Source organism: Pelmatolapia mariae, linkage group LG9 (assembly GCF_036321145.2).
Source record: "Pelmatolapia mariae isolate MD_Pm_ZW linkage group LG9, Pm_UMD_F_2, whole genome shotgun sequence".
Classification (NCBI taxonomy): Eukaryota; Metazoa; Chordata; class Actinopteri; order Cichliformes; family Cichlidae; genus Pelmatolapia; species Pelmatolapia mariae.
In genome coordinates this window covers 12,671,005-12,690,798 of record NC_086235.1, presented here as the reverse complement: position 1 = coordinate 12,690,798, position 19,794 = coordinate 12,671,005, and the positions used below count along the sequence as shown (strand labels likewise).

General features: G+C 38.9%; 2 protein-coding genes across 5 annotated transcripts in view; one reads left to right on the top strand and one right to left on the bottom strand.

Moving 5' to 3' along the window:
- cnksr2a (connector enhancer of kinase suppressor of Ras 2a) overlaps positions 1-19,794 on the top strand; it is a 105,652-nt gene that overhangs the window by 77,052 nt on the left and 8,806 nt on the right. The window contains exons 23-24 of one of the 4 annotated variants that reach the window (XM_063483770.1): positions 113-300; positions 4,267-5,419. The exons of 1 other annotated variant lie outside the window; for it this stretch is intronic. In XM_063483770.1, coding sequence (XP_063339840.1) covers positions 113-300; positions 4,267-4,464 — 386 coding nt within the window. In that variant the 3' untranslated portion in view covers positions 4,465-5,419. Of the gene's footprint in view, positions 1-112; positions 301-4,266; positions 5,420-19,794 lie in introns of those variants that run through there. 2 more of the 4 variants (XM_063483772.1, XM_063483774.1) reach the window with 2 other exon arrangements.
- Positions 15,008-16,792, bottom strand: LOC134634045 (kelch-like protein 34). Its single transcript, XM_063483079.1, has one exon. The coding sequence runs from the start codon at positions 16,790-16,792 to the stop codon at positions 15,008-15,010; it is 1,785 nt and encodes a 594-aa protein (XP_063339149.1).

The following is a 19,794-nucleotide window of genomic DNA, read 5'->3' as shown; positions in this document are numbered from 1 at the left end:
CTTAAGGCGCTCCCCGGCCTTTTAGCTTCTAATCCTGTAACAGATGTGAAGCAAAGAGTTAAACTCAACATTAAATGTGCGGGTCTCTGTTTCCCCTCTGACTGCTCTGAAGGTGGCAGTGAAGGTGCCTCGCTGGGCGACCTGTTTCGTGCGTGCGAGCAGGGTGGGGTCTGTCCTCTGGGTCGGGGGTCGGAGTCCAAAGCTCAGTCAGAGTTCAGGCAGTCATTTCTCCGAAGGGCCGCTGACCCTCATCTCAACGAGCGCCTGCACCGCCTCCGCATACTGACCTCCACGTTGAAGGTTGGTCCTCACTCTCATTCATATAGACACATGCGCAAGACGAGCACGGGGGCACGCCAAACACATGCACACTTACAGAGGCACAGGAGGATTTTAATTTCTGACGAGACGACTGACCTTTCCCTAACCTCTCACCCAAACTCTTGTCGATGTTTGTACAGATGTAGACACCGGGTTTGTGTGATGCATTTCTGGCCATTTGAAATACTATAAAAAAACAAACCAGCGTACAAACATTTTAGAAGCAAGACGTTTACCACATTTGAAGAAATAAAAAAAACTAACATTTCAGTTAAAGTTGTTTTTGATGTTTGTGGTGCTTTTATTTTCACTTATACAAAATGAATTGCTACTGCAGTGTCCTGCTGATACTCTAGATCAGTGGTCTCGAACTCCAGTCCTCGAGGGCCGGTGTCCTTTCCATGTGTCCCTGTTGCAACACACCTGAACACAAGTAGGTCATTAGCAAGACTATAGAACTTGACTCCATGCTGAGGTGGCAATTCAGCCATTTGATTCATGTTACAGCAGCTCATGAGTGAATGAACATGGTGCAATAAAAGTACTTTTAGGAGTACATTTTTCCAAACACTTAACATTGACTTAAATTTACTTGAGTGGGGTTAGGGTTTGCTACTTCAACATGCAGTCAAGTTCTATATTCTTGCTAGGTGTGTTGCAAAAGAGAAACATGGAAAAGTTTCAGGATACCAGCCCTCGAGGAGTGGAGTTGGAGACCCCTTCTCTAGATAAATTGTAGTTGCTGGAAAAAAATGATGCAATAAAAAAAAGTATTTTACGACAGAAGTTAAAAGCAAAATTGTATAGAAATCCTGTCATCTGTGTTTGCTGGCTCGGTATGCAACTGTTAGCCAACGAGATGTTAATTTTGGTGAACAGCCTCAAAACAAACTATATCTGCCAAAACAGGTGTACAGACAACTCCTTACAGTGTCTTTCAGTAGAGGCTCATAACCTTAAACTCAAAGCGGCCACACCCTTAGTGATCCAGAAGTTTAACCTTTAACCGAGTTTAAACAAGGATACAGTTTACATGCTAAAAACACAAAATCCATTTTTCCAAACATCTTTATTTGTGCTGTAAATTTGGACATTTTCAGAATCTATGGAGATTGAATCAGTATTGGAGGCGGCCTCAAAGGGCCATTTGAGAAGCTGCAGCTTTGAGGCATTTCTGCATTGGCTTTATTTTCAGCTCTTCTGTGAAATCTGTGAAACGTTTGACTAGGACACAACACGATGGTTAACAGAGAATTGCTCTCGGGAACAGATGTTTGCTTACTAAAAACAACAAAATGGACCTCAGTAAGAGAAGTTGCTGCCAGTAGGTACTCACACAAACAATAAAGGCATATAGGAACAGACACTTTTGAGTCTGGAGCTTAGCAAAAGGTCAGTTTTGTTGAACTTTATTTTCCTTCCATAGAATTCAATTTTTGTGAAATGCAACACTGTATTTCACCTCATATTATTAATCTTACAGGTCATACTCCTCTAAAATCTTATCAGAAACTGCCTCCTCCCCATTCCTTCTTCACAAACCTTTTGAACTGTAAGATTTCTTGAAATAATGGTTTACTTCAGAAATTGTGCAAAGGCTATTGACCTCAAGGCAAAACGTGCTGCTTGTAAAATAGAAACACTTATTCTCATCTGTTCAAAAATAAAACATTTGTTAAAACTATGATAAGATAGAAGAATGGCTCCCTCCATGAGGATTTATTTCATAATTGTATATTTATGATAATTTCTGACTGTGATGCACACATAAACACCGCTCATGTGCTGGAAGATGTCTGTCTTGTTAGTTTTAGTGGCGTTATCTGTCACAGTGTGTCTCCTCAGAGTCCTCAGATGTCAAGCAGCCGTCTGTTGCTTCATGCTGTCTGAGCAGCAGTGATGCTCCCGGGCTGGGTGGCTCTTTTGCTGTTTTTTTATGTCTCTAGAGTTTGTTTCTTTGTTGCTTCCTCCGTGTATGGGGGCGGGATGGCAAGTGAGGGCATGGAGGCTTTATCGCTTGCAGGTACATCAGGTTTTTTTTTGTTGTCTGGTTGGGTGGGGAAGCTTATATGTTTGTTTGCTTGTCTCGCGTCTTTTAAAGGTATATACCAAGCTTTGGGGGGAGCATGGATGAAAAGTTTCACAAATAATCTTCAGAAGACACCACAGTGACCCTAGTAGAGGCTACACTTTAATTGCTATTTACAAGGGATCAGGTTGGATTTGTGCGTTCAGGCAGCATCAACATATCTGCAGTGGTTGCTGTGGAAACAACAAAGGATTTCATATTTTCTTTGTGTGTTTCTGCGCATTAAAATTGGACCAAAACAACATGATACATTTGAATGAGAATACGATGGCAGAAGGAATAACAAGAGAAGAGATTCGTGTGTTGTGTTTAATAACAGCTTCAGCACAAAGTCAAAGATCATGAAGTGCTAACTAAATTAAAAATAATCTACTACTGACTGAACATTAACTGAAGCAATATATATTTCACCATCACGATAACGCTGTCATATAGCAACATATCATCATTGCCTTTCAATTATACACAATTTATTAACAATTATTTCCCATGTAATTTAGAAAAGAAAGTTGACAGTGCTGTTACAAAAATGTTTGTAACTGCTGATGCATTTCAAATTCATTAACTGTCACTTGAACAAAGAGGCTTAGATAAGTTATAAAGAAAGAAAGATCCAGTGAATGTGTTTATCTTTTATCAAACAAAGAGGAACTCATTTTTAAAGGGGCTAATACAAATATTAGGCATCTACAATTAGAATCGCACTGTAGATCATTGCTTTAAAAAAAAGTTAATTAAAAGTTAAAAAACATTATTTCACTTATTGACATCTGAAGAATGTAACTTGTCAAATAGTCGAACATTTTTAGTTTTCTGATGTATTATGATAGGAAAAAGGTGACTTTTCAAAAAACAAACCCAGTTTTAAATATGAATTTAATAGGTTTTTAATATAAATAAAATAAATAATACATTTTTCTAAATGCTTACAATCTTTTTTTTTTCAATAAGACCTTGTTACTTCTTAAAATAGCAGCATAAGTGGGTCTGTTACAACACTTGGAAACTACATTTAGCCAAGTATTATATTTTGACTCTTACTACTACTGTTACTGCTAATAATAGTAATAATCATCTTAAAAATTATAATTTTAATCATAGTAATTCATGATATAGTCATATCAGTTATCAAGCAGTATCTAATGATAATATCAAACACTAGGCTATTCTAGCTGAAGTTGAACAGTATAGTATTTTTTTATTCATAATTCGTACTTTTACTATTGGTAGCTGTGTTTATTTTGATGCTTCTTTAAGTCCTAACTCAGAGAAACGTCAACACTTTGACATGCTCGCATCGTTCTTCTATAAAAGTATATTTTAACAGAATATTTTATGAGTTTTTGTGGTAATCATCATGCAAAAGTTATTACTAATGTGTAATTAAAATGCATTACTGCATCAGTATATATTAACAATAGTGTATTTAGTGCCTTAATATACTGCATACTGCCCAAGAATATTAAATATTAATTTAAATAGGTTTTTAATAAATGTCCTACAAGTGGATTAGTTAATAGTAGATAATGTGCTGAATGATGAACTAAGTAGTAATTTAAAGGTGTTTCAAAATGCGATACTGAAATTTACCAAATTATATACACTGTATTACTTCAAAAGTAGCCCATGCATTAATTGTGAATACACATGAAAGGTAGTGAATATACTCAGTAGAACAATGACAGATAAAAACGGTTGTTTTTTTTTAAGTGTTCTATGCAAGGTGATCACATGTCAAATCTCCCCAAATCTTAGTGTATTAAGTGTGTGTCTTGCTTTCCGTGTGTCTGCGTCTTAAAGAAGAGCGATATTTTGAAAAGTGACCCGCCCCTCCTCTGTTTCTGCATCCCCCATAGGACAGGGAGGGGGAGCTAGCGCTGATTGACAGGCTGCTGGCCAAACCCCAGCTGTCGTCGGCAGAGTTCCAGGAGTGGAAGAGAGCCTATCAGGAGCTGTTCACTCAGGAGCCGAACTCGGCCGCCGAATCAGATCCTGGCCCGCCCCTCACCCCGTCGCTCTCTCACACGCACTCCTACATTGAGACGCACGTCTGACGCGAAAAGCAAAAGCAACACACACGCTTAAATTGCTCTCATCACCTGATTTTGGATTGAGTTGAACAAATTGCAGCTGATGCTTTGAGGCATCAGAGCTGCTATCGGAGAAATCTTAGTGACGAACTGAGTCGAGAGGCGAGAGTAGAGATGCGCTTTGAGCAGCCGCCGTGTGACAAGTGCAACATGACGTGTTTTTGCGGAGACCCTCGTGTCACATCAGTCTTCGAGCTGATTGGTCATGCCACTCCAGATGGCTCGAGGGTGGACACTGACACTGATTCTTGAGTATTATATGTTAGCTTTTGTGCTGCGTACCTAAAATACTCTCCATGGAAAACCATATAAAGAAGGATCTTCATCATCTTCGTACAGACTTCTCATCCAGTGGGATTACAGAGTTGTATCTTTCTCCATCTTGCTTATTGTGCCATTTTCATACTGACTGCACAGTGTCTCATAGACGCTCTAATAGCCACATACGTTGTATTCTTTCAAGCCTTATACTTGATGTCTATGATGATATTTACTGTACAGTGAGTGCTACAGTAGACAACAATAAGCAAAGGTCTTTTTTTAAAAAAACAAAACACTAGTCTCAGTTTCTATCTAGTTTTAGAGACTTTTGTTTGTGCTGGTTTGGTAGATTCGTGTACTGTGCTGGGCTGGACCTGAAGCATGCACACTCCTCCTGGAATAGGACCCATTTGAAGGAAAAATCCACCCTCAAATGCTTTTCTAGCAACGCATCAGGCATCACATGGTGTAGTTAGGAGCCCATTATCTGCTATTGCTTTATTATTGAACTTCAGTTCACACTCCAAAAACACAGTATGCCTTTCACAAACCGCCATTTACTGCTTTATAACTTCGCATATGCACATTAAAGCAGTGTGGTTTTTACATTTGGAAAAATAGAACACTACATGCAGTTAAATCTGTTGTACAGACATGTACAGGCATAAATAGAGAACAACAGTTATTCTTGTTGCTTTCAGAATAAAAGCTTGCAATGATCAAGGGAGTTTTCAAGTTTCTTTTAAAATTTTTACACAATAGTAAATAAAATAGGGTCTTTTAACGATACTTTTATTAATTGCAAAACAAAAACAGCTACTAGAAATGTCTAATGTTTCGTTTACGTTGTATACATATTGAAAGCTGCATTTTAATGACATGTAAACAAATACTAGGTGCCATCCACAGAAAGAGGAAAATATAATGTTACATGGCTTTACTTAACATTTCTTGCAATGATGGTAAAACAAAGGTTTTGTCTTGCATTATAATTATTATTGCACTGAAAATTAGAAACTTGGTCTAACTATAGATGGAGCTTCCTAAATCTGAGAGAGCTTCTCACTGATGAATATTCTTTTTAGCTTTTGCAGATATGAATGTTTATATATAGTATATTAAAAGAAGTACAGTTCTGTTCCACATATGTGCTGTTGCCAGCTCCCAATCTAGAACTGGTTTCCTACCCAAAAATGGCACCAGTCAACACAAAATTACTGGACCCATAGTTTGAACCATTGACATCAGTGATTATGGGAAGAACTGATGCAAGAAATTCACCAATGATTGACAGATTCAGCCCACAGGTTCTGTTTGCTATGATTTTCTTTTCATGTAAATAAACCCAACTTTTCATATCTTCCACAATTTGGGCAAGTCAAATTAGGATTACTCCCTCCATTACCCAGTCAAGTTGCTTCCATGTCTGTCTTAACATTAATTTAACATTTTGGATATATGAAATTTTGTCAGGTTATTGACAAAAGTGTGTTCCGACCCTTGAGCACTAAAATCCAATCAGTTTATCCTTGAGTTCAGGTGCCAAAATTGAAGAAATCACCTCAAAATTTTTAAGAGCTATCAATATTGCAACAATACAGTGAACTGATGGATGAAAGCCATAGAAACATGCTGTCTCCTTTTGTAGGCCACCTTTGTATTGGCTCAGTCACACTAGAGTAAAGATAGATTAACAACCTCTGTGCAGCTAGGAAAATCTGGTGGGTGCCTGGTAAGTGCTTTGAAGGTTTTTTTTCTGTCAGAGGCTGATTGTAAGTAGTTACGAAACTTGAGCGTGCAATACCCTCCACCATATTATCACAGATCTAATATATTTGCCAACTTCACACCATTCAACGTACTGACTCCATCTTATTGATATTTTGTTTCCGTCTTTACTCACTAAGGTCGGTTTGAGTACAGAAACCTAATGCAAATGGTTGCAGATTAGTTCCCCATCCCTGAAGCAACCATTTCAAAGACAATAAAATCCCAATGAAGTTCATTTCACAAGTTTGTGTCACACAGTCTTAATAATTTTGGTGTTGTTACAATGTCCAGTTATTGATTTACCTACTGAGACTGCAGCATAAATAAGAATCTTTATAACTTGCCTCGTTAAATGAAGGTCACATTGACTCACTGCATCATCTTGTGGTACAAAGTGGTATTACACAAGTATTGTCCCAGCCTTGTGTCAAATTTTGTTGATATTTTTTCATCACAATACATTTTTTTTTTACATTTTTTAATACATGACGCATTGTATACACAAAATTTACAAAAAGTACACTGCAATTGTCTAAGCCATAATATCCCTGATATATGAAATTTTATAGATCTACCCAAATCTTATTGTAGATTTTTGAATTTGCACAAATGTAAGTTTAAATAAAAGCTCATTTCTATCTAGTTTTTAGGCAACTGCTACTTCCAAACATGGACGTTATTTTCATTTGGTTTTCAGTGCCTTATATGGCATCCACACTCCTAGTAATACAGGTGTATGAACTCTGGAAAGTCACTCTGTTTCACCCCAAAAGCCTCCAAAAATATTTAAACCAAAACAAAAAAAGCAAAGAGATGTTATTAGCACAGAAAAAATTTCTGAACATCGCAGATTTATAGTACTTAAAAGAATGCAAAAGTTTCTAAGGGTGGATTTTTCCTTGGAGACCATTTGGCTCTCTGTATCCTGCATGTGGCATAGAGAATATGAGGCCATATTTGCATAGGAACTGAAATATGAATCTAATAAAAATATATTAGTTTGTTATTTGTAGGTTATGCTGTTGCCAAAAGACTTAATACTCAAAGTCAATGCACAAAACTATGAAAGCAATCATAAATACATATAAACACACACACAAATACACACAATAATAAGCACATAGACTGAATGCTCTTTCTCTGCTGCTGCCCGTGGTTGGTTGTAGTAGCATGTCTTTGTTATAGATGAAAACAGTATTCTTTTTCCTGTTTTTGTGTTTGAAATCTTTACATACAGTAGATCTCTATTTATAGAGCGCAAACTAAGTGTCTTGGAAGATCTCTAATTCTAGTTCAGTTTTTTTTTTCTTTTTGGACAGACTGTCGTTGAGTAAAGATTGTTTAATGTTCGATCTATAAATTATGGTTAATTAAAAAAACAGTATTTATTTATGTAATCATTCTATATGCTCTCTTGAAAGATGAGGATGGATCAATAAAATGTTGGTCATTTCGATGAAAATGTTTTTTGTGGTCTGTTCTGTGAAAATTAGTCCATATGGATGTCATAAATTCAGCTTTTAAAATGCTATATAAGTAAAAGTACCACAAATAAAAAAAAGTACCAATGAATGTAAAACTAACAAGGACTTTCTGCAATAAATTTCCCCTTTGACAAATATACTTTATTCTACATACACTGCACAAATACATACATAAATAAAACAGCTGATTATTACAGTATAATAAGTTAGTTAAACTCCAGGGATATCAATCTGTCTGGCTTTCCTTTGGTAGCCAGAAGTATTCTCAAATCCTCAGACTCATTATCTGATAGTTTAGTCAGAAACATGCACACGAGCAGCCTGTTGGAGGTCACTTTGTAGGGCTCTGGCAGTGCTCCTCCTGTTTTTCCTCACACACTGGAGCAGATATTGATACTGCTGCTGGCTTGATGGCCCTGTCCAGCTCTCCTCATGTAACACCCCATCTCCTGATATCCTCTAAACTCTTAGACTCAGGGTTTTGTGTTCTGTGGTTTGGTCGGCCATTTCAGTTTTGCATAGTAGCATGTCACGGTTCCCTCATGTTTTGGTTCATATCTAGTTCTGTTTCAGTTTGGTTCATATTTCTTTCCTTGAGTTCCTGTGTATTCTTACCTCCCTTGTTTAGTCGTGTCTCCGTGTTTGTTTATCGTTTGTCTCTCTGTGTCAGTTTTGCCTCAGTGTTAGTTGTTTCCTGTTTTATTTTGATGGTCTCCAGTCTCTCATGCTGTATATTTAGTTCTGCTTCCCTTGTCTTGTCTTCTGTGATTACTTCAAGTTGTGCTCCCACCTATTTCCTCTTCCCTCATTACCTGGTGTGTATTTATTGTCTGAGTCTTCCCTTGTTCTCTGCCTCTAGGCTGTGTGCACCCTTGTTCTGTGGTTTCCCCTAGATTCCTATTGTTTTTGTTCCTGGTTCCAGCCCATTTTTGAAAAATCTTCAGCATTAAAGCTGTTTCTGTGTTCATGCACTGTCTCCAGTGTCCTGTATTGTCGGTCCACATCCTACCTGCAACACAATGTTATATGACACTGTCCATGGACATAAAGCAAATATTTTTGTGATGGCTTGACGAGCTGGACTATCTGTGTAACCTGAATAGACTGCAGTTACCGCTCCAGCGATTAGGATGCTGGCAAAAAGCAAAACTAGAGGAAAATCAGTGAGGCAGGGTAAGGAGAGAGCTGGTCTGTGGCCACCACCTGCAAAACTTTTCCCTTTTTTTGGCGTTGCCTTGTTGTTGCCTCTCTGTCACTTTCATTTGCTCCAAAAATGTATGCTTCCTAAATGGACAGATTGAGTTCCCTGAAGAGTATCTGACTCACTTTGTGTTATACTGTGATAATCGAGTGGTACCTTAATTTCTTTGAGCAGCATATTTGACTGATCAGTTTGCAAACAGCATGTGTTAGCTTGTTTTATTTTAATTTAAGAAGCTAAGTTTACTGGTCCTCATCCAAATAAATCTGAGGGTGTGTGAAATGACTGACAGGAGAAGAAAGAAGGAGCTTTTTGGACATTTTCCTGTGAAAAACTGTCAGAGATCTAAAGATTGCTTTTTACAATGTCAGGACAAGATTTACATTTCAGAATTGTTGGAATCAACTTATTTGTTCTTTCCAAAGGTTTTTTTTATTGAATGAAAAAAATCACACAACATCTATTTTCTTTGACTCTTATCCAATTCAAGGTCATATGAAGGCTGGAGTCCCCACAGCCTATCCTCTTTATTCACAACGGGTTGCCACAGTAAATAGATCTACATGTTTTGATTTGGCAGATGATTATGCTGGATGCCTTCCTGATGCAAGATTAAAGAGACTTATGTCTAAATCTCAACAAAAAAAATCTTTATATAAATTAAATGGTAGCTACTGCTTTCAAATAAAAGCTGTGGACCTAGTGGAAAAAATACATTTCCCTCTGACATGTTGGGAAAATAAAAATACTTCAGTAAAGTACAGTAAAAAAAATTGGTACTTGGTTTCTTTATGCCATTTAGGAATTTAAATCTCTGTAGCTATCTACATAGATTTATCTAATCTATGTGTCTAATTTATCTAATCGATTTATCTAAAGTACCTACCAAATAAATGTGGCTAAAATTGCTTATATTTAGCTCAGCTACACAGTATGTGGTGCACTATTAGGCTGCATTAACTTGATTACTCTTAAGAAGATAAATAACAACCAGGTGCTGCTGATCAGATCTAATTAATTAATCGTCAGCAACTGTAAAAAGTTCAATAAAAGCTGATGTTCTGGCAGCTTGCTGGTCTGGAGCAAATGTGTGTTAACACAATGCCACCAGCAGTGGCTGTCCAACTAAATTTCCCTTTTTTTTTTTCTTTTGAAATGTAAAGTTGCACCTGAACAGACCACACGGGACTAATGATTTGGACTTGTTTTACAGCCACAGGACCTGGGCAGTCACTGAGTCGGTCATGAGCTCCTCTTTGCACCAAAGTATTCTAGAGTCAAACGTGAGGCCATCTATCCAACAGCTTAAGGCTGAAATTGGGTAATGCAGCAAGACAGTATTTTCAAACACAGCAACAAATCTACTGAAGAAGAAAAGAATCAAGGTGTTGCAATGGCCCAGTCAAAGTCCAGACATCCACCTGATGCTGTGGTGGGAAATGAATGGCAGCAAATGTCAGTGAACTCAATGAAGTTTGGCTCATTCTCAAAAAGTAGATCTAAGTTTGTACACAACTAGATTCAAAGCATTGCTGCTAAAGGTAGTTTTGACATAACTTTATGCACTATTAGTATTAAATCCGCAAATAATTATCTAGCTAATTATCCAAAAAAGGTGAGGAAAAAAGCATTAAAGGAAAAAAAAGCTGAGGCTCAGCTGTGACCTGAGCCAGTGAGAACCTTTCCTGATGTAATATTGTCATAATCACACATTAGAGCATGGTAGCTTGAAATTAACATTTCATATTTCCACTTTTATTCTTTTTTTCAGACATTCATTTAACTCAGATGGTGTTCTAAATAAGTAATATTTTTGTAGATAGCACAGTGTGCATTCAGACTTAAATGGAAACAGATACAAGCACAAAAGTGCATCAGTAATGATCTCCAGCAGGTTACCAAGCTATTACCCAGAAACGCGGATGTTTCTCTCTAATGCTTTTCTACTCTGCAGCTTCATCCTTCTTTGTCCATTTGACTGTCAGTGCAGATGAAGTAGAACAAGAAAACAAAAAAAGAGTCTCACACAACGTCCTTGTTTTGCTGCTCTTTCTATATCTATCAAATAGAAAACTTCAATTATTCATAAGTAAGCAGCAATGCTGCACACTTTACCATTTCTATCTGCAAATTCTGCAAGATATTCTCCTTAGTTTTGCTGTTTTTGTTATTTCAGCACTGTCACCCTCACCTTCATCACCTTATCGGCTGGTTTTTGTTTTGTTTTTTTACTTCTCTATTTCATCCCGCAGCTTGGCCTCATCCTGAAAACTCATCTGTTTGAGTGTTACCTTCTTCACACTGAATCTGTTTACCTCCTCTGCTTGTTCCCAAAAATCCCATTTATCACACAGCTTAGCCCTTGTTTTTCTTAACACACAATTACATTGGAGTGACACTTTTTGGAATATTTGGTGACCCCTCCCTTTTACATACTGTAATTAACTTTCAGTGAACTAAAAGTAATCTATATCAATCTGGCATATGCTCAAAAGAGCTGCAAGGAAAATGCCACAGTGCTCAGCCTGTATAGTTTATATGTGAGATGTTTAGTTAAAAATGCTAATCTTTTCTTCATACTGAGTTAGTTAGAATAATTTTATGATTATCTCTAGAGCAAGGAGGTTGGGTTATAGCAAAGAACATAAACAGCATAAAACATAGATGTAGCCACTTTCCTGTTTTCCACTGCTTAGTGAACCCATTTTGAAGCCTCGAGCCATGTTGGCTCGTTCGCTAACAATTTCACAAGTCATTAGCCAATGAGCATACTCTGATTTATTCTCCTTTTTGATTGTTAGAATGACCTGAATTTACAAAGTGGACCCAATGATTTATGCAGTAGGTGACTGAGTACATAAACAGGTATAAGAAGCCAGGTCAATGCCTGGCTTCTTATAAAATCTTTAGGACAGAAAACCTTTTCACAACTACAAAAGTTGATCCCTAATGATCATTAAAAAGAATTATGAACTTAGCTATACTTTGTAGTAGTTTGGAAGTAAAATCGCACCCCAACCGGTCACGGCAGATGGCCGCCCCTCCCTGAGCCTGGTTCTGCCAGAGGTTTCTTTCCGTTAAAAGGGAGTTTTTCCTTCCCACTGTCGCCAAAGTGCTTGCTCATAGGGGGTCATATGATTGTTGGGTTTCTCTGTATGTATTATTGTAGGGTCTCCCTTACAATATAAAGCACCTTGAGGCGACTGTTGTTGTGATTTGGTGCTGTATAAATAAAATTGATTGAATTGAATTGAACTTAAATATCCTCTTTGAGAGAGTTTTTCCATTTATGCTGTAAAACCTGGAGAACATGTGAGTTTCATTATACAACCTATGTTCATTCAAATTAATCAAATTTTATAGCTCAATCATTTTACAAATTGTAAAAATAATATTAACTTAAGCTACTGGTAAGCCAGCAGCACTGGGGGTTAAAAGCAAAGAAATCTGTCCACAAATTGTTACATTTTAATTTTTAATTCTGTATTTTAAATTCTCTGTTTTCCACTCTGGCTTTTGGCTTTGGAATCCAATAAGTGGTGGGGAAACTCAGGACTACGTGTATGTGTGTGTATATATATATATATATCCATGCTAGGCATCGCTATTGAGGTTGAGTTAAAGTAAAATGATAAGCCAGGTGATAGATGTTGGGCGTGATGTACTTTTTAGTTAACAGAAGATTAAAACGTAACTAAGATTAACTGCTTTTAACTTTTAAACACCATTTTCATATTCATATTCATTCACTCAGAGAGCCACTGTAGAAGGCAAAAAGTGACTTCTCTGGTTTGAGAAGTTTAACATAGCCAAGTTCAACAGAGCCAAGCTTTCTTAGTTTTAGCTCACATAAAAGGGCCATTTGATTAATCATTTGACTGCACAAAATTGACCGGCTATTCCAATCAGAGACAATATGATAAGGATCTATAAAGAATATAGATTATATACAGTAAAACACAACATTGCTGCTGCTGCTGTAAATAAGATTAGTGAGTCTAACGCTACAGAAATTGTTAATTATATGATTTGATCACCACAAGTGGCCAGTAATATATTGGTGTTACTGCTCAGTGTGCCCTCGGTGTTGCTGTTTGTTTCTAAACTGACAGACACATGTTAGAGCTCTGAAACTTTACACTTCATACACTTAAACATTAGAGGTTACTCAGTGTGCTCACCGCCAACTGTGTCCCTTGATACTCCTGGTCATAAATAGCTTGCACATGTAACTGATCAGTTTTCTAATCTATGGTGCAATGTTTAATGTTAAATAAAGACTTGACGGCAGGATTAGAACCAAACCTAATAAATAAATAAATTAAATTAAAATAAATTTGTAAATAAAAAAAAAAAAAAAAAATCTGTCACTTTGGTTAATAAAAAAAACTCTAAATATCAGAATTTTTTTAAAGGTTATGTTAAAGTTTCTGTTAAACTAATATAAGCTTAGTTTTACTGGCACTAGCTTCATATTTAACACAAACACATAAATGCATGCACGTGTGGGCACAGGCGCACACGCACACAGATATTTATTGGTCTTCTCATATATCTTTCTGGAAAATCTACAAGTGTTGAACTAAGCAGCAGTAAACAATAATTTACCATAAAAGCTGGGATAGGGACATCAGCTAGCATTGCTATGGCTAACCAGCATTAGCCTTTTGTTTGTCATAAAAAAAATAGGGGTTTATGAAGATTATACACTCACTTGCCACTTTGTCAAGTGTTCAAATGTTATGTTATTGCAATACCGAATCAGTCAATTATAGCATCATGGACCTGAACCCAACAGATATGCAGCAACTGTATGATGCTATCATGCCAATATAGACCAAAATCTCTGAGGAATGTTTCCAACACCTTGTTGAATCTATGCCATGAAGAATAACGTTATGAAGGCAAAAGGGATCCAAACCCAGTATTAGAAAGATGTTTCTAAAAAAGTCTTTGGTGAATGTATACGTTCAGAAATTAAAAATGATTCTTACAAAAAAGTAGTTGCTAGGTTTCTTAAAGAAAAGCCTTTATCCCCCTATTGCACAAAATATTCAAAACCTTTAGGGTTTCTATTAAGGAAAAAGATATATAAAAATCCCAAACAAAGCTCATAACTCTAGATCAGAAACATTTGGATTATCTTGAAGAAGGTTAGCATAGCCTAACATAAATACCGGAAACAGAAAAAACAGCTAGCTTAAAATGAACTAAATGAAACCTTAGGCTACATCTTTAATTAATGGAGACATAAAAGTGTTAAAAATTATATACTGTGTTTGGCTGTGTGCCTTATGCTAAGCTAACCAAACTGCTTTGTTGCTGTACACCTTCATGTGTTTATCAGTGGTATGAATGGTATCATTTCATTTTACTATTCAATAGAAATGCAAATAAGTGTAGACAACACGCCTAAGGCTAGCTGTTAGTAGGAGAAAACTAGTTTTTTGATATTTTTCCCTAGACCAGAAAGACCAGAAATACTATTAAAAAAATAAAAGTATTACAACTGAGGAAGGTGTTGAGGGCTCCGTAGTAGTAAACATTTCATGTCCCCTAACCTAGTTTCCAGCACAGGCCCCAAAGACTATTGCTCAACTATGAGCAATATCCTTATTTCTGTGTTTTAAACAGCCTGGGGAAAATGGGGGTAAAATGTACTACATTGTGGTTGATTTTAAAGCATCTGCTCAGCATTTTGAGACCATATTACACCCACTCAAAGTGAAATTCTCACTTTAGGAACTGGCTCTCAGCAGTTGTAAAATACGTTTCTCACTTTTTGTGCTCTTTAGTCTGGCAGAGGCAGCAGCGTACACTCAGTCCCAGTGAGAGGTCTGGGAAGCTGGCAGATCTCTCTCCAGCAATCTTTCTTTGTATCATACTCCAGCACACTCTTCACAACCACCTCCTGCCCGTTACTCCACCTTCTCCCTCCGAAAACCAGCAGATTCCCAGATGACGTGGATACCATGCCGTAGTTGAAGGAGCCATTGAGAAGCGGCTTGAGTCGCATCCAGTGATCTGACCGTGGATGGTATCGTTCGATATCACAGAAGGGTTCGTACATCCCCAGCAGTGCATAGATGTAGCCATGAGCAGTTGCCAAGCGATGACTGAACCTGGCGATGGACATGGATGCCCTCTTTTCCCAGACTCTGCCTTTAAGATCCCAGAAGAAGACCTCTCTGCTGCTCTCCCTGCTTTCATCCTGAGTGTAACTATAGTTACCCGGAACACCACCTGACACATAGATGCTGTTGTCAAGCACAGCAGAGGCGTGGCCGTAAAGTGTCTGAGGCATTGGTGGCCCTTTCCTCCATGCTCCTGTAGCCATATCATAAAACTCCACAGAAGCTACAGAGGCATGTGTGTTGGTGTCTGGTCGTGTGTGTCGTCCGCCCAAAGCATAAATAACATCCTCCACCATGCAGCAAGTGAACTGTGCCCTCCTGTCCAGCATGGACTCCACCTGCTCCCAGCAACTAAAGCGAGGATCGTACCGCCACACCTGATTGGATGTAGCTACAGTAACAGGCCTTTTCTCATCTTCATCTCCCTCTTTCACTTCATCTCCTCCAATCACAAAGAGGAAACCTCCCACTGAGCACACGCAGGGATTTCTCAGTCTCAGCGGGAGAACACAAGTCAAAGATGAAAACTTCCTCCTTTTTGGATCGAACGCCATCACCTGCTTTTCTGGCCAATCAGTGCTGGACCCACCACCCACAAGAAGCACGCAATTGGGTGATGCTCTAAGCGTTGTCTGCCGGCTCTGCCTGATGGGCTGAGTTGAACCGAGCCTGTGGTACTCGAATGCTCGTGTCAGCTGGCTCCTTATTAAAGGTGTGGCCATGGCTCTGTGGGCATGGCTGATATTTGTGAGGTCAGACGGGGGGACCAATCCAAAGCGCAAACGACTCAACAAAAGATTTGATTTCAGGAGTGGGAGGGGCCCGTTATCATCCAGCCAATCCAGAACCAGCTTTATGAGCTCCACCTCCTTAACACTAGGTATCTCATCAGCATCCAGAACCGCCAACAGTGATTCGATATTCAGCGTCAGGAGATCGTCCCTGCTTTCTTGTATCAAGCTTCCCATCTCCATGGCAATGGTTTGATTGGCAGCCTCAAGTGCATTTGAGAGGGCGTGGCGCTCAGCCAGGTTAGCATAGTCACAGCAGTTCTTGGCATTTAAACCATCAGTCATGTAACGCTCGCATATTGCCACAGCTGTTTCCACCTGCAAGTACCTGCCTGTTTCCAGGACAACAGGAAGTGTGAAGGGTGAGATGCTGAGCCAACCTGAATACAGGAAGTCCAGAATGGCATCTAAGCCCTCTGGTGTTAACGCTGGGAGGCTAATGGAGCCTGCTAATCTCTCTGCAGTAGTCTCTCCAAAAAGGGCCCAAAAATAGTCACTGGAACTGGCTAGAAGGGCGCGATGACAGGGAAAAGATATGCCGCCAGCCTCTAAGACAACATCACACATCTTCCTCTGTGAGCGAAGGCGCTGGAAGCCAGAGAGAAGTCCGGTTCTGTGGGAAGAACTGTAGAGGACAGAGTAGCTATCCATCCAAGAGAGTGGAAATGATGGAAGGAAGGTAAGGAAACTTTTGAAAAAAGTGAAAGCAAGTTAAAGGAAAAGATTTGTCAGGAAGGAGCCAGGAAGGAGCCAGGAAGCAGCGGTGAAGAAACATTAAACACAGCAAGCACAGGAAAAGCTGAAGAGTGAAGTCAAAAAAAGAGGTTGCTGACAAGCCGGCACCAAAAAAAGTGTAAAAAGAATTGGATATTAGTCGGAGAGCAGGAAAATGAGAGGCGCAGGAAAGAGTGTGTCTCCTTCGGCAAGCTTTCTCCATCTGTGTGTTTGTCCTTCTTTGCCTTCAGCAGCGAGCATGTGACACCATGATGCGGAGGTTAATAATGGCCCCCTGCAAACACAGACAATGCTACAGCCCGCCCCCTTTTTGGCACTTTAACATGAACCATCCCAAAGCCCTCATGTCTCTTGCCCTGATACCCCGGCTCTGTTGGTTTTGAGTTTGTCTGCTGCCCTTTTCTTTGTTTCCAAGAGGAGTATCACCCAAGTACACGCGTGAATCATACACACCAACCAGCGAGCACGGAGATGCATGGATAAACACCCTGACCCCACACCCAGAGAGACCGAGAGGGAGCCTGGCAGGGTTTTAGTGTCTATCCCAGTGGATGAACTCATTGGTAAATACAGCTGCTACAGTCTGGGACCAAGATTCCAGGGCATGCCACCAATCTGCACTCTCGTGGTGACAGGAATAGTAGCACAGACACAACTCGGCAGATGCGGCGCAAGGTAGATATCAAACCTGCCGAAGTTTTGCCAGGCTGTCAAAGATTTGTCAAGTGTCACAAGTACTTCATGGCTTTTGGTATTAGAGTTATCCGTGCCCTTTTGGGAGGCATTTAACCTTTTTATGACCTGCAGCCTGTCAACATCACACAGATGGATGTCATGCTATTATTTTTATGCAGGGATAGGAGGCGATGGTGGGCGTAAAGAATAGAGAGATAATGAAGCATCAGGCTACAAGTTAACTAATGTGTTTACTGTCATCTCATTAATGCTGAGCTACTCTGCGGTGCCACTCTTTGTCTAATACACAAACAAATGCACATCAGTATGCAAACAGCACGTTATTGAACACTTTACAAGCTCTTGCAGGGTACGTTTTGCTCTGAGTTATGATTGCCGTCTCTGAATAGATGCTGGCTCACGCTCTGAGGTGAGTGTGTATTTGTGCGCGTTGGTGTGTTTGTTTTATGGAAGGGTTACACCAGTTCAAAATTCAGCACACGGGCTACTCACAAAGAGAAAAAAAAACAGACTCACACCTTTTTTTTCCTTTTTTTTTTGTAAAGCTACAAAGTGTTTTTAATCTTTCCAACATAATGCCAGATTCTCCCATATGGTGGTTAAATCTACACCACTGTTTCTGAATATTCCACTGTGACCCGATGGAAGCTAAACTTAGCTACAGCTGCTGTGTGTGTGTATTTATCTGTCTTCAAGAGGGCACAGTGATGTTAGGATGGATATGTGGTGTAATGCAGTGGTATGTGGCCCATTCAAACTGTAGGATTTGAAGGTTTAGGTCATGATTAAAGTGAGTCTGTGCATTGTCGTGCTACTGAGTTCTACCTAAACCCCCTAAAAATTCCTATTACATATGCACATAATTCAAAAATAATTACAGCTGGAGATACCAGAGTTCATTTTTCCCCCCCTCTTCAGGCGCTGCAAGTAATGTGAAAACAACACTCCAGGCTACATTTTCCATCACAGTAAACAGGAAGTTTTAATTTGGTTTTGTCAGAGTTTCAGGTTGAGCAGACTATTTCTTTTTAAAATCAGTGTCACACTCTGTTTACTGCCAATCTCCTGACACCCACATGAAAAGACCAGAAGTCTCAGCCAGGATATAATCCATTTTAAATATGTCACCCTGAAAACTACTGTCATGTCCTGTCGTCGTGCTTAGGCAGTCTTTGTTAGCGGATATACACAAGCTGTCAACTCCACCAGGAAGATGATATTTTCTTCTAAAGGAGAAGGACACAAGACTAATGTCAAGTGCTAAGGTGACACACGCACATGGACAAGGCTAATCAGCAGTTACAAAGTGAACATACAAAAGAAAAATGTCAAAATAGGATAACAAAAGTCCTCAGGATTACGAGGTTATTAATGGTTAACCAATAAAAACCAGCAAGTCAATAAAAATATTTCTTTTTGCAGTAATCTTCAAAAGTCTTGAGCCAGCCCCCATTTCTTTGTATTTTGATAAGATACATGCATTGATTTATTAAAATATCAATTCAGGCAAAAAATGAATTTGTGCAATGCTAACAAGTTTGAAAGTCAATATTTTGTATGACCACATTTATTTTTGTAACACAGAACTGAACTCCCTTAACCCAACTTTCTTGTAATTTCTTTAAGTAGTCTTCAAGAATAGTTCTCTAGGCTTTCTGAAGGACATTCAAAGCTCGTCTGTATGTTTGCTGCCTTTTGTTCTGTTCTCTGCCAAGATGACCCCACAGTGCTTAAGTAATATTGAGGTCTGGCCTCTAGGGAGGCCAATCCATGACTGATAGTGTTCTAGTGTGTGCTCTTACCCATGTTACTGCATTAGCAGTGTGGATCTCTACTGATCTTCTTCTTGTCACCTGGTTGGTGACAAGAATAGAGCAAGAATATGTTTGCCATACCTTACAGCAATCCATCCAGCGGCTGCTAAGATGCTTCATTTAAAAACACAAATATAAGCCTCATGCTGGCATGAGGAGAAAAGTCAGGTCAACAAAGTCAGGATTCGTTCTCTGGATCTACGGCCATGAATATCTAAATATAACCTGTCAGGCTCTCCAAAAGTTACAACTGAGAAACTGATATTGTATGACCTAATGCCACCACACTAGTGTGGCTAATTTCAAAATAATTAAGTAAATGTAGAAAGACATATGATCACCTACTACAGTACACAAAATTGTTGTCTGTGCATGTTGTTAGAGGTCCAGCAACCAAACATGGCACAA